This window comes from Anabrus simplex, chromosome 5 (genome assembly GCF_040414725.1).
Source record: "Anabrus simplex isolate iqAnaSimp1 chromosome 5, ASM4041472v1, whole genome shotgun sequence".
Lineage (NCBI taxonomy): Eukaryota > Metazoa > Arthropoda > Insecta > Orthoptera > Tettigoniidae > Anabrus > Anabrus simplex.
In genome coordinates this window covers 60,793,137-60,808,913 of record NC_090269.1, presented here as the reverse complement: position 1 = coordinate 60,808,913, position 15,777 = coordinate 60,793,137, and the positions used below count along the sequence as shown (strand labels likewise).

The 15,777-nt window shown below is 38.2% G+C and overlaps 1 protein-coding gene across 9 annotated transcripts in view; it reads right to left on the bottom strand.

Annotated features, from left to right (window-relative positions):
- Positions 1-261: 261 nt before the first annotated feature.
- LOC136873746 (PC4 and SFRS1-interacting protein) overlaps positions 262-15,777 on the bottom strand; it is a 334,787-nt gene continuing 319,271 nt past the window's right edge. For 7 of the 9 annotated variants that reach the window (XM_067146927.2, XM_067146930.2, XM_067146928.2 and 4 more), the window contains one exon: positions 262-1,577. Coding sequence is in view for 1 of the 9 variants with exons in the window: in XM_067146932.2 (XP_067003033.2) it covers positions 1,552-1,577 (26 nt within the window). In the remaining 8 variants the exon portion in view is untranslated. Of the gene's footprint in view, positions 1,578-7,210; positions 7,278-15,777 lie in introns of all 9 variants that reach the window. The other 2 variants (XR_010860165.2, XR_010860166.2) reach the window with 1 other exon arrangement.

The window sequence follows — 15,777 nt, the reverse complement described above, 5'->3', positions numbered from 1 at the left end:
ACAACAGGAGAGAGAGGACTTCCCATGGCCAAACCATCTGTCTGTTTATAATATTGTATGTTTTTGTTTGTTGTGTAGCCTATGTTTTTTTTTTTTTTTTACAAATGCACACAAGCGAAATGAAAATAAAATAAATTACAATACAATAAAATTTATTAACCAGTGAGTGGAATGGGTTAAGAGAGGGTGGTTGCCCAGTTGTTCCAAACATTATCCTTCATACATTTTTAAATGGAAGCTATTGGGTATAGAAAGGTGATGTCTGTTCTTGTTCTGTTTATTCAAGAGGATGTCAAACAACATTCTAATATAAATGCAAGCACCCTTCACAAAGAACTTGTCTGAAAACATATCTAAAATTCAATTCAACAAGCTGCAAATAGAACTGCATTTATTTCCCTTTGCACCAACGCATTCAGGTTTTTGGTGATGAAGGAAGGAACGGGAAAGGGCTACAAATAGAACAGCTTTTATTAGACAATGCTAAACAGCTACTTAGACAATGCTAAACAGCTACTTCTGGGGAAAGAGGACAGATGGAAAAGCTCAACTGACATGAGGTCTGGACCTACAAAAAACTGTAGGGCTTGCATCATGCATCAAAGAATTCACAATTATAAACGTGAGTTCTCTAATGAAAGGAAAGGTAATTATGTAGCAGGTGGGTAGAACGAACTGATATGTCCATGCAAAACTTACGTTTTATATTATACAACACAAAATTCTTTTCATAAATAATGAAAAAAACAATTTATCCATGACAGAAATGTTTTAAGTTGTTAAATTATCAGTGATGATTTACACATTCCTAGGCAATGTCAAGACAGCTCATGCCACCAGAACTGTCATAATTCAATTTAACTTTAATAATATACTCCGCAAGCAATAACATTGGGGAAGCCTACCTGAATACATGTCAACTAGATTTCTTGAGATACATCTGCACTGGCGTCGTCTATATAGTGTTCTCGCTGCCTCAAAATACCACTCAATTTTAACAAAAGTCAGAAATTAAATGTGTTTGGACTGAAATTCGAATTTACAAAAATGAAGATAAAATGTATATTAGATAAATAATGGAATTACATTTGATACAGAACTATTGCATGTAAATAAAACTGCAGAAGCAATAAAGAGGTTTAAAAACAACACAGGAGAAGACAGGATAAAAATTGCCCAAACCGTCCATTCAAAATGTTTTGTGCTCTTTTACAACTAGCATCATTGGTGCTAAGAGGAATGCTTCGCTGTCTAGAGATGTTTGGCTCCTTCAGCTCAAGTAATTAATTTCTACAGTGGTATATCCGATACAGTCAACTGCTATACTTAACATGAGATATAGTCAGCATGAGCACAAAAACTGTGTACATAGACAATAGAGCCTTTGTATAGAATAAAGATTCTTAAAACACTATACAAAAAGAAACATTTTAAAACTAAAACTCTTCCATACACACATATACAAAATATAGAGAACTTTTTGGGAAAATAAAAGGCTCCAACTCGAAAAAGTTACCCTCTTCTGTCACATCTTCATATGCTCTGCTGATTCTATGCATGGATATCTTCCTTCACACCTGAAAGAGAAATATCATTCAGGAATAATGCAAAACATTTTCCTTATTCACCAGTAAGATACATAAACTTATGTTCATTATAATGTATCCAATCATTAAAGATCATCTGAACTAGAAATAAAGGTAGGTTTGTGAATTAGAAGGAATTGAGGAAATAGTGAGAAACATTCAGATGAACATTTTTCACTATTAATCCAGCAAGGAACAAGGAAGTGTTTCTCTATGGGGTTGAGTATGAAGTGAGATGAATCTCTGTAGGGAGTCTTTTACAACCAGATGCCTTTCATGACATCAACATTCTCAGAGAAGTTAATGAGATGAATTGTTATGGAAGAGAAAGGGTGAAGCCCGGTGTCAGCGCATAGCCTACATCCCCACACGATAGGTGAATCACCACCAGCGTCATACGTCCTCATTCCATATGAACATTGTGGAAAGGATTTGAATTGAAGCCAGGCATTTGGAATGCAAATTGTATGCCACACCTCACCTACCCTGCCAGACCGGACAACCATGGTGCTAGACCATATGGACTTGACACTTTAATAATCATGGCTACCAGGTGGGCTGAAATTAACCTTCACAAGACTGACATTGGTGGAACAGTCAGTTATGTGTTGGACTTCTGTTACCACGATAATAGGTTTAATCTCACCTGGGCCCAGTGCACAAGACTGACATTGGTGGAACAGTCAGTTATGTGCTGGACTTCTGTTACCACGATAATGGGTTTGATCTCACCTGGGCCCAGTGCATTAAAGTAATTAAATGCAACAACTCGGTGTTGTTGGCCTTGGACAAGTTAAACTAATAACAGTTCTTTTTTCAATGCTGCCCTCCCATATTTATGGAGGTTCGGTAGAGAACTCAAGCTTACGTAGAACTTGGCTAGGGGTTTAAGACTAGATGCACTTCCTGCCATCAAACTCTGGTCCTAATGAAAGTCTCATCCAAATTTGGGACATTCACGTCGGAAGTCAAGTGGCTAGGCTACTGAGCAAGCACGCTACCAAGCATAGCTAGTCCAATTTCTTAGTTTTCAAGCAACCATCAGAACTAGTTTTATCCATTTCATTTGCTAGCCTGTTATATATATATATAAAAAAAAAAAAAAAAAAAAAAAAAAAAGTGAAACCTCTCTAAGTGAGCATTCCTTCCCAGTCAGCAGCTTGTCGTGACATAGACCCTACTCTCTTCCTTACTCTGTGGCTTTTTATAGTTTCTTTTTTGTTGCTGTTGTTGCATTATTGCTGATCTTGATTTGATCCCTATCTTCCCGTATATAAGAAAGCCAAAAATTGGGTTAATATTAAAATAATACTGGCAGGGGTACAAAGCCTTTAAAAGGTTGCTGGAATGATCATCTCTATAGCAAATCTCTTTACACACGCATGCCACTGATATTTACACTATTTTTTACTGTATCAGAAAAAGGTATAGAACAAACATTTGCCATTACAAGATATTAGAATCATTCCGTATTGATGGGTTTTCACTTTACAAAGGAGGACATATTAAATTTTCCTTTGTAAAGTATAAACATTTGCCATGAACTATTTTCGTGTAAAACCAACCGTGAGAGAGATACATCGAGTTTTATGCTTTAGGCCCCTTATGAAGCAACCTCACTAGGTGAAATTTTTTCGACAACTTATAGGTAAGATCCTACTTGACCTTATTCTAAACTGAAATACCAAGTGTCATTAAAATCCACTCATCCATTTTCCTGTGATGCTGTAACAGACGTTGTTGTTGTTTGAATCATCAGTCCATAGACTGGTTTGATGCAGCTCTTCATGCCACCCTATCCTGCGCTAACCTTTTCATTTCGATGTAAGTATTGCATTCTACATCTGCTCTAATCTGCTTGTCATATTCATACCTTGGTCTACTCCTACCATTCTTACCACCTACACTTCCTTCAGAAACCAACTGAACAAGTCCTGGGTGTCTCAAGATGTGTCCTATCATTCTATCTCTTCTTCTTGTCAAATTTAGCAAAATCGATCTCCTCTCACCAATTCGATTCAGTATCTATTCGTTCGTGATTCGATCTAACCATCTCACCTTCAGCATTCTTCTGTAACACCACATTTCAAAAGCTTCTATTCTCTTTCTTTCTGAACTAGTTATTGTCCATGTTTCACTTCCATACAATGCCACGCTCCACACGAAAGTCTTCAAAAACATCTTTCTAATTCCTATATCAATGTTTGAAGTGAGCAAATTTCTTTTCTTAAGAAAGCTCTTCCTTGCTTGTGCTAGTCTGCATTTTATGTCCTCCTTACTTCTGCCATCGTTAGTTATTTTACTAACCAAGTAACAATATTCATCTACTTCCTTTAAGACTTCATTTCCTAACCTAATATTTCCTACATCACCTGCCTTCATTCGACTACAGTCCATTACTTTTGTTTTGGACTTATTTATTTTCATCTTGTACTACTTACCCAAGACTTCATCCATACCATTCAGCAACTTCGAGATCTTCTGCAGTCTCAGATAAAATAACAATATCATCGGCAAATCTCAAGGTTTTGAATTCTTCTCCTTGGACTGTGATTCCCTTCCCAAATTTCTCTTTGATTTCTTTTACTGCCTGTTCTATATAAACATTGAAAAGGAGAGGGGACAAAATGCAGCCTTGCCTCACTCCTTTCTGGATCGCTGCTTCTTTTTCAAAGCCCTCGATTCTTATCACTGCAGACTGATTTTTATACAGATTGTAGATGATTCTTCGTTCTCGGTATCTAGACATGGACGAATATTAAACCGAACTGGACACAGGCCATTACAATGAAATCAGTATTCTTACAATTTACGAACTTCATAATGTAGATCCGTATTGATACAGTTAAAACTAAGAAACAAAGTTAGGTTTTGATCCACCCAATCAATACACATCACTTTTCAAGTGAACTATTTAAATAAAAACATATTAAAAATATTTAGGGACATGTCTGATCTCTATTTGAGACTTCATCAGCCATAAAAACATGGTAGATTACAAAACTCAAATCAGAAACTAAAAAAAATGGAAGAACCCAAGGTCAATTTTTGGTAATGAGACAGTCTCTCATAGTGTATTGGCACTGCTAGTGGCTCCAAATAGCCTACGCAGTGGCCTCCACGGTATGCACTAGCCATGCGTCTTGGTGGGTGTGCTATTTACCAACTGATGAACCCGACTTAGCACACGGGGGCAAAACGCTGGCAACCAGGAATGAGTCAGCTGGATGTCCAATAACGGACCATTTATATTATAAATTTACTCATTCGGAACAAATATTTCAGGTTCCGTATGGGAATCAACATCTATATCATCTGATGGCCAGGTAGGCATAAATTTTTGGTAATGAGACAAAGTCTCTCAAAGTGTATTGGCACTGCCAGTGGCTCCAAATAGCCTATGCAGTGGTCTCCACGCTATGCACTAACCATGTGTCTTGGTGGGTGTGCTATTTACCAACTGATGAGCCAGACTTAGCACACTGGGGTGAAACGCAGGCAACCAGGAATGAGTTAGCTGGAAAATTTATAATGTACAATAACAGACCATTTATATTGGTATTATACCCCGGCTTGACAAAAATAATAATACTTCTGGGCTATAAAATACAATAACTCATGCTTTAAACGGGATACTTCAATGAAACCATATCTACTTACATCATAGGCCAATGATTTGTAGGTGAACATAACAGTCAAGAAGAAATCCATGTTTAACAGCAGCAGGCATAGTGAATATTATTTTGGAGCATACATGGGAGGACTTCCTTGATAAATTAAGCAGATATGCGATAATTGAAAAAGTCTTTACACAATAAAACTTGTTTAACATAACATAGGCAAGAAATAATATAATACACACTGCAAATCAGATGCTAGTTTGACTTTAAAGTCATAGGTGTGACCTTTTCTGTTTCCTGCAAAAGGTCTTGAGAAAATGTTTTGTCATAACAGGAACCAGAACTCCTGATCTTCAAAATAGAAATAGACTCAAGAGATTCACTGGACATGCATGATCTGAACTCTGTTCTATTTTTCTTCACAAGGCTGAAAACATGTTCACATTCTTCATTGCTATGGGGTATGGTGAGAATAGAGGGCATTACTCTAGAAATTCGGTTATACTTAAGAAGTCCATCGGCTCCATGAATTCTTGATATTTGTGCCCAACTGGAATTACTTGCAGCATCTTGATTTGCAGCTGAAGTGTCATCTACCTGAAGAGCTGTGAACTGCCTCTGAAGCTCATTCATCACCTCATCTGTAGTTTCATTCTCTTCCTTGCATAACATGACAGGAAGCTTTTCCAAGGAAATAAAACGAATGGAAGAAAACTGTGCATCTGTGGAAACTTGTTGATGATGTAGTCACAGGCAGTACAAAAGTAGTTTCTCACTGATGAAAAGAAAAGGGATTTATCTATATCCTGGAGATCATTCACTATGTTTGAAGTCTGAATGCCAAAAACTAACTCATCATCACGTAGATCGTTTCTTCCACCATGTGCAATAATATCACACTCACATACCGTGCAAAAGGCAAATTTTTCTCCCTTCCTTGATTTTAGTATGCATGGAAAATCAATAGAATATGATTCTTTAAATTTCTGGAAGTACTGTTTCTTATTGGATTTATTCATAATTACTGAAAATTGAAATGAACCTGGATCACTGAACGTCACATAAAATAATAACAAACACTCAAGGCAGTCAAACACTTCATTAAAACATGTCAAAGCACACATAGTCTTAAACCACTAAATGAACACGACGCCAACCTCGCGAACAAAGAATATGCAAATGCTAAAAAGCATACACACACGTGGAATGAATGCAATTCTTCTTCATTTCCTTCTTTATAATTTAATGGGCTTCGCTAATAGTGGTATACCCAGTCACTGGAACAAATGTAATTTGTCCAACGAACACAGGGAACTGCGAAGCACGAAGTTATAACACAAAAACTCGAACACTACATAAAAATATGTCATAACCTTAAAAGGCCAAAACTTTCGAGGAACGCAAACTTCGTGAACAAAGTACGTCAAAGAATATACGTTGAATCACAACAAGCGAACGGAGGAGAACAAAGAATTTTTGGAGCAAAGCCTGTCTACACTGAAGATTCACATGGAAGAACTATTATCCCGGCTTTAAATTCAATTCCAATAACGACACAAACATCAAATGGTTAAAAATGACAATCATATCAAAGAATGAGTCGACTATCGTGGACTTGCCTTCGATCAAGACCGAGCATGCTTCGACCCACGCAAACAATCAACTGTATGGAAGTGGAGCGATTATCGAATGTTAACGTTCTAATTTTCTGTCTGCGAAGCCGTAAAATGACACCGTCCATCCGTAAAATACTGCAATTTCCGTAAATTTTACGGATAAACCGTAAAAAAAAAAAAAGACAATTTGCTTTATGTTGCACTGACACACATAGGTCTTATGGTGATGATGGGAGAGGAAAGGGCCGACGGTGGGGGTTGAACCCACTATCTCCCGAATGCAAACTGAAAGCTATGTTATCCAAACTGCACAGTCACTTGCTCAGTTATAATCTATTAGTATTTATGAGATTATATTACACACAGATATATTAAAATATATGCTTACCATCTGCTTAATTGAGAAGGAAGCCGTTCTTTTTCAGTGATGACTCAGTTAACACAAGTTTTTCAGTCTGTCGAAGGACAAAAAATAACATTTAGAACACTATAACATACCTATAACAGAAACTGATAACAGAATTACATGTTTTGCTCTACAAGAACATTCTCAGATTCTATCATATCACTTTTAAACATGCATATATTTGTACAATAATGTTACTGTTCCAAAATAAACTTGCCAATGATTGTGGTTGGGGTGGTAATATCAACAAGTGTGACAAATTGCATGAACGTTGAAGTTCGTTACTGACAACTTTAATACATTTGAAAGAATTTTCCGGACTTGATTCTGCACGTCTGTTATCTCCAGTGACATGTCCTGAACTGATTTCAGGTTGTTGGCCTTAATTATAGCTTGCTAACAAAAACTTGGTGTGGGAGCTAGGGGGAAGGTGAAAGTGGGGGGTTTGACTCTGTTCAAAAGGATGTGATACATGGTTATAACCTATTTGTCTTTATGTGTAATAGAAAATGAAATAAATGTAATAGAAAATTAAAAAAATGAAGATGGGAAGAGTTGTGGGAATAGATAACAGCCTTAGAAATGATCAAGGCTGCGGGACCAGCAGGACTCCAGTGGAATTACAGAATATTAAAGTGTGTATGGAGAGAGAAAGTGCCCGAGATTTCAGAAAAGGGGGTTATAATACCAATATTCAAGAAAGGAGATGTGCAGAAACTACCAAGAGGAATCACCATCCTCTCCCATGTTGCCAAGGTAATGGAAAGGATATTAGAAGAATTAGAGGAAAGGTGGAAAGTCAGTTACAAGAGGAACAATTTGGATTCAGAAGTAGAACATCAACAGAAGAATCTGCTTTTATTCTGAGACAGATCATGGAAAAAAGCTGGGATCATGGGAAGGATTTAGCAACGACTTTTATAGACTTAGAAAAGGCATATGACAGCATCCTCAGATCAAATGTTTGAGAAAGCCTGACACACAGGGAAATTGCCAAGGAACTAATAAAATGATAAAGCAATATATGACAACTGTTGCAACTGTGTGAAAACAACAGTGGTTAGAACAGAATGGTATGGAATTGACAATGGGCTAAAACAACCTTTGCTGTTCATAATGGTGATGGTTAACATCATAAAGGCAGCGAGGAAAGTTTATAGAGGGAAAAGAATGAATGTAATGGTGTTTGTGGATCATAATGTGATCTTGGGAGAAGATGAGGAGGAGGTACAACAGCTGAATGTTCTGAATAGAAGGACGAACAATGGCAATTCAAGATCAACGTGGAGAAGAGCAAGACAATGGTGATGAGTAGAGGAAGTAAAGAAGGAAAAGCTGCTATCAGAATTAGAGACAAGGAACTGGTATGAAGATTTATATGGAATAAAGATATACCAATGAAGGCTAAAGAAGTAATGTACACGGGATATTACTTACCGGTACCTGTAACGACATATGCAGCAGAAACCTGTACATTGAGTCAGAGAGATGAAAGTAAAGTACAGGCAGCTGAAATAAAATTCCTGAGGATTATGGTACAGAAGACAAGGAGGGATAGAGTGAGAAATGAAGATATCCAAAAGGAGCTAAATGTGCAAAAACTAAATGGCAACCTGGGACAGAACAGATCGAGACATTTTGGACATGTCAAGTGGATGAAAGTAGGAACACTGCCAAGATGCACTGGAAAGACAGATGACAGGGAAGAGAGGAGAAGAGAGACCAAGATTATGATGGATGGACTCTTGTTAAGAACATACGAGAACCGAACCTGCATTGGAACACAGTGTTGGATGAGGAATAGTGGAGAGGAACCATAGTTGATAAAATTAATGCATGGTAATGGTTTTGGAAGAACTTAATGTACAATAATGAATTAAAGAGTACTTTGAACGATTATTTTAAAGGATAAAATAATAGCCTACAAAACAGCCCTGTGTGGCAGGTTACTGCCAGATAGGTATAACCTATGATAAAGATGTTGATTCCCATAAACTATGGTGTTATTTACCAACTGATGAGCCCAACTTAGCACAATGGGGCAAAACGCTGGCAACAGGAATGAGTTAGCTGGAAAATTTATAATGTCCGATAACGGACCAACTATATTGGTATTAGGTATAACCTAACCGAGCAGAGTGGCAGCATATGTTAATGGGCTATAGCTATGGAGCCTTACCCTGCATCTGGGAGAAGATCAAGATCAAGCCCACTATCAGCTGTCCTGAAATTTGTTTTCTGTGGTTTCCCCAATTTCACTTCCAGGCAAATGCTAGGACAGTTCCTATTCATAGGCCACAGCCGATTCTTTCCACTTGCTCACCCAATTTCATTCATAACTTAAAATGAATACACGATTTATTGCCCCACCTTCTCAATACTTAAAATCATTTAACGTTTATCAAAACATTACAATATGATAGTGTCAGGTACTAGTTTCGATCCATTTTTGGACCATCATCAGCCTAGCCGAAATTACAAGCAAAAGACATAAACTAAATTAATATGGATGAACAAGAGAATGGATGGTAGTGGAATGACATACAAGTAAAAACCTTATACATAAATTACAATAAATATAACCAAAGTATGTTAAAATTAACAGACGAGTAAAATAATTGTGATGTCGCTTAAAATTTCTTGATGCCAAAGTCTTAGGTTGACGGTTGAACTCGTGTTGCACATTTATAGGTGGGCCAGCGTAAGGTTGCACATGACAGCTGCGCACAATATTGGTCACACTGCAATGGCGCACGAAGCGATGTTGCCGCCGTAACAACAGCTGATTGCACGACACATGGGTTTTTCAAAACATGGGAGAAATGTTTTTAATGTCATCGCGATGATACACAATACAAATGAAATCTGCCGACAAAAATTGAACTTTCAACTCACCGATTATTCATTACACAAAATTATACGAGATAAATATACTACGAAGTTCTTATTATCGTGATGTTAGAAAACACGGCAGAAATCGGCCGACAAGGATCTCGCTTCAAATACACCAATAAATGTTAGAATAATATACACCGGTGCTAACACAATGTTTCAAGTAAAATTTACGAAAATTCAGAAACCTTATTTTCATACCTGATTCACAAAGGCAGAGGCTCAATACCCTCCAGTTCAATGCCATCACTACCGTCGCCTTCGTTGTCATTGTCATCATCGTCTAGGCAGATCATCAACTCCTGAGAGTCACTGATGATACCATGTATTGCCATTGCCGAGTTAATGAATGCTGCGACATGGCTAAATTTCTTCCTGCACAAAGCCGCATCCATTCGAGCAATACTCTCCCGGAACAGTCCTTCCACTTCAGTAACTGAAGGACTTGTTATAAGTGTGTACGTAATGTTTTACTTCACCCCAGCTTAATTCGTTTCTTTCCCGGAGTGCTGTGAAACAAGTCCCTACTATCAGCCCCGTTTTTGCTACTGCTATGTACCCCAGTCACTTTTTCCTTCTGTTCTTGGAGGCGAACACCTGTCTGAATGACAGTACGCTTTGAAAGCCCTAACATGATCTACAACATGACCTAGAGGAACAGAGAGACGGCTATACAAGCGTACGAATTTCGTCTCCCTCTCGTAAAACTCACGAGTTCTCCGCACTAATTCTAATGCCTGACTATTAAGGGACACTCCGCGGCTCAAAGGGTTACCACTTCGCGCTTCATGACTATGTTGTCATTTCCGAGACATCGCACTGCATTCGTTAAAATAAAATTTCACAATTCTCACACAATGAAAACAAAACTTTCATAAACGCGCGAATCACACCTGACCACGTGCTAGCGGCGACAGACAAAACGGCAACACTTCAATACAGTAGTCAAGCTACTTATAGATGGCACCACTATACTACCTATATTGCCAACAACAATCAGCTGAAAATAGTTCGTATTTATTTTGTAGCTCGCTTAAACCTTATAATATTTTTTAAATGCTCATATTTGTGTAAGCAAATAAAAGATTATGAACACTATACGGAATTAAATAAGAATTAACATTAATAAAATGCGTAATTGTATCTGACATAAAAAGTAGTGGATTGGTGATTCTGACTGACGGGTGACGTTCTTCATTTCATTTTTGTAGTGGTGCTAACATGACTTACAACTGTCAAGTGCAACCTTGTGCCGGCCCACCTATAAATTCAAGTGAAGTCTTAATTTTCTGGAAAGTTCTATGTAGCATAAACAAGTCCAGCTTTCTCAATTCGTCAAGTCTATATTGGTCATATTGGACAATTCCCTCTGCGCCATCGTGGAACTTGCTCTCAGAACTTTCCAGAAAATTAAGACTTCACTTGAATTTAAATGTGCAACACGAGTTCAACCGTCAACCTAAGACTTTGGCATCAAGAAATTTTAAGCGACATCACAATTATTTTACTCGTCTGTTAATTTTAACATATTTTGGTTATATTTATTGTAATTTATGTATAAGGTTTTTACTTGTATGTCATTCTACTACCATCCATCCTCTTGTTCATCCATATTAATTTAGTTTATGTCTTTTGCTTGTAATTTCGGCTAGGCTGATGATGGTCCAAAAATGGACCGAAACTAGTACCTGACACTATCATATTGTAATGTTTTGATAAACGTTAAATGATTTTAAGTATTGAGAAGGTGGAGCAATAAATCTTGTATTCATTTTAAGTTAAGTCTTAACTCAATACGGAACCCAACCATGAAGTTTATTACTTTAAACAATTTGATTCATTATCACTAATTTCATCTTCATTTAATTCTCAACTGAGTTGGCATCAGGCACCCGACCATAGAAACATGCCGTATAATTTCATCTTACAGTACTTCAATTCTGACCCCGTATCAGGAAATAGGACTATGCGTTCCAGGTATAATCTAACCCACATTCCAGATGTACTTTGCGTCAGAGTAACCATTAGTGGGATTAATTATGAGCTTAAGTAGTATGAAATGTTGTTTTAATTAAATTTCAATTAATTTAGAAGTGCCATGATGAATAAGAATGCCTAATGTACATCACTCTGCTCTCTCAACATTGTCGTTGGTGGCTCCACCGGAGTGTTGCGCTGCAGTTGCAACGCACTAGCTGCAACAACACGCGTGCCAAATTGTTAACGAAGATAACAGCGTGCGTGGGTGAAGTCACGGTGTCATTTTAACGCCCATCGAGGGAAGTTTAGAATTTTCTGAAAGTCTGTGTTAGTATCTCTGCAGTGCTTTGTGTGTGAAATCAACTGTTTTCTATTATTTTGAGAAAATGTTGTGCCGAGTTCTCGATCTTTCCATTGAAAAGGGTTTATTTTATCATGTGGCCAGTTATGTTGTTAGGTGATTCTCAAAATTTAGCACATGTATAACCTGTGTTCATTCTCTCCGTTACGAAAGTGTAAGTCGTTTTTCAGTTCTTACGGAAATTAAGGATCACATATTCGGCAGTGGCACGAGGTTCCTAACAAGTCCCTCTAAAAGTGAGAGTGACATTATTTTCAAGACTGAAAGAAAAAGGTAATGAAAATCTGAGCTCGTCCAGGTCGATGTATACTTGTCTTGATTCAATTTCAGTTATTCCATTAGGAGCTGGTTGTTGTATTGAACACTCTTTGGACATTATTCCTAAACTGGTCTACCACTACTTTAAGTGCAAATTCTTCTGCAGAGCGAGAGAAATCCGCAGAGATTTTCAAGTATTAAATGTTAAACAATGAATTTATTGAAACCACCTATTCAATACTAGTAAAGTCTTTAGGACTATATCACTGTAATTATATTAAGTATGGTAGGCCTACATGTGCCAACGGCCATAGCCGCGTTGAAACACCGGATCCCGCGAGATCTCTTAAGTTAAGCAACACTGGGCGTGGTCAAGATTTGGATGGGTTGCCACGCGCTGTTGGTGGGGGGTAAGGGAATGGAGGAGCGGAAAGGAACTGGCCACCTTACCGTACGTAAAACTCCGGCTCAGGCACACCTCTGCGGAGGTTCGGACCTGCCTTCGGGCAGAATACACCCTTACCTTATGGCACGTTTCGCCTGTCATTGCAGGCATCATCAGCCATGAATTCTAACTCCAAGTCAGAGGTCTGAGTGGATGCTATACTAGGATTATTCATACATCAATATTTTTTACATAACAATTTGCACTGAAGTACAAGAACATTAAGGTCATAATTTGGAGAGAATAAGTCGTTCATATCTTAAAGTTCTAATGTGACGTCCAACTCATGTTCACATCCAATGGAAATAATACTAAGTGTAGGTGCACTGGCAGCGAGTGTATTGTAGGCTACTGTACTTGAGAAGTGTGAACGGAGTCTGGAAGTCTTTTCAAAGTTTCAAATAAGTCAGTAGTAAGAGTTTTCAATATGAGTGGTAAAAAAAAAAGGTTAACTGTCAATGGAAAAGTGAAAATTAGAGAAAGACTGGAGAAAGGCGAGGCGTAATCAAAGTTAGTCTGCGAGTTTGGTGTGGGTGAAACAACAGTGAGAGACATGAGAAAGCAAAAGGAAACCCTCATCGTATTTTCTGCTAACACTGATCGTTCATCGTCCCGGAAATCAATGAGAACATCGGACTATGCAAATCTAGATGAAGCCATGATATGGCGGTTTAATCAAAAACGAGCGGAAGGTATTCCTGTGATATAGATGTTGATTCCCATAGGGAATCTGAAATATTTGTCCCAAAATGGTCCGTTATTGGACATTATAAATTTTCCAGCTAACTCATTCCTGGTTGCCAGCGTTTCGCCCCCGTGTACTAGGTTGGGCTCGTCAGTTGGTACCTAGCACACCTACCAAGACGCATGGCTAGTGCATACCGAGGAGACCACTGCCTAGGCTACTTGAAGCCACCGGCAGTGCCAATGCACTATGAGAGACTTTGTCTCACTACCAAATATTGATGCCTGCTTGGCCATCAGATGATATAGATGTTGATTCCCATAGGGAATCTGAAATATTTCTCCCGAATGAGTAAATTTATAATACCAACATAAATGGTCCGTTATTGGACATTGTAAATTTTCCAGCTAACTCATTCCTGGTTGCGAGCATTTTGCCCCCGTGTACTAGGTTGGGCTCGTCAGTTGGTACCTAGAACATCTACCAAGACGCATGGCTAGTGCATACCGTGGAGGCCACTGCGTAGGCTACTTGAAGCCACCGGCAGTGCCAATGCACTTGAGAGACTTTGTCTCACTACCAAAAATTGATGCACCGAGCTCGATAGCTGCAGTCACTTAAGTGCGGCCAGTATCCAGTATTCGGGAGATAGTAGGTTCGAACCCCACTGTCGGCAGCCCTGAAGATGGTTTTCCGTGGTTTCCCATTTTCACACCAGGCAAATGCTGGGGCTGTACCTTAATTAAGGCCACGGCCGCTTCCTTCCCACTCCTAGCCCTTCCCTGTCCCATCGTCGCCATAAGACCTATCTGTGTCGGTGCGACGTAAAGCAACTAGCAAAAAAAAAAAAAAAAAAATAATAATTAAAAAAAAAAAAACTGATGCCTGCTTGGCCATCAGATGATATAGGTGTGCTAGGTACCAAATGACGAGCCCAACCTAGTAGATTCAAATTATTTATTTATTTTCCACCTAGTCGATACAATGGTTGCTTAAGGCAATTTTTAATGGTTAAAAGTGGTACATGTTTCGTATATTATCAACATCTTCAGCCACATAACACTGTTTAGATGAAAAATATATATAAATTGACAAAGTAATGCTTTAGAGGAAGTGTCCTTAAAATTAACATAAGATTGACAACATTAAAACAAACAAATAACTCAAGAGAAAATATATAAATTATTTCTACAATAGTAGGACACTTCCTCTAAAGCATTACTTTGTCAATTTATATATTTTTCATCTAAACAGTGTTATGTGGCTGAAGATATTGATGATATACGAAACATGAACCACTTTTAACCATTAAAAATTGCCTTAAGCAATCACTGTATCGACTAGGTGGAAAATAAATAAATAATTGTGAATCTATTGAAGTGCAATACGGACCATGAAGCTGATTTTATGTAATCCCAACCTAGTACACGGGGGTGAAACGCTGGCAACCAGGAATGAGTTAGCTGGAAAATTTATAATGTCCCAATAACGGACCATTTATATTGGTATTATAAATTTACTCATTCGGGACAAATATTTCAGATTCCCTATGGGAATCAACATCTATATCATCTGATGGTCAAGCAAGCATCAATTTTTGGTAGTGAGACAAAGTCTCTCATAGTGCATTGGCACTGCCGGTGGCTTCAAGTAGCCTAGGCGGTGGCCTCCACGGTATGCACTAGCCATGCGTCTTGGTAGGTGTGCTAGGTACCAACTGACGAGCCCAACCTAGTACACGGGGGCGAAACGCTGGAAACCAGGAATGAGTTAGCTGGAAAATTTATAATGTCCAATAACGGACCATTTATATTGGTATTATAAATTTACTCATTTGGGACAAATATTTCAGATTCCCTATGGGAATCAACATCTATATCATCTGATGGCCAAGCAGGCATCAATTTTTGGTAGTGAGACAAAGTCTC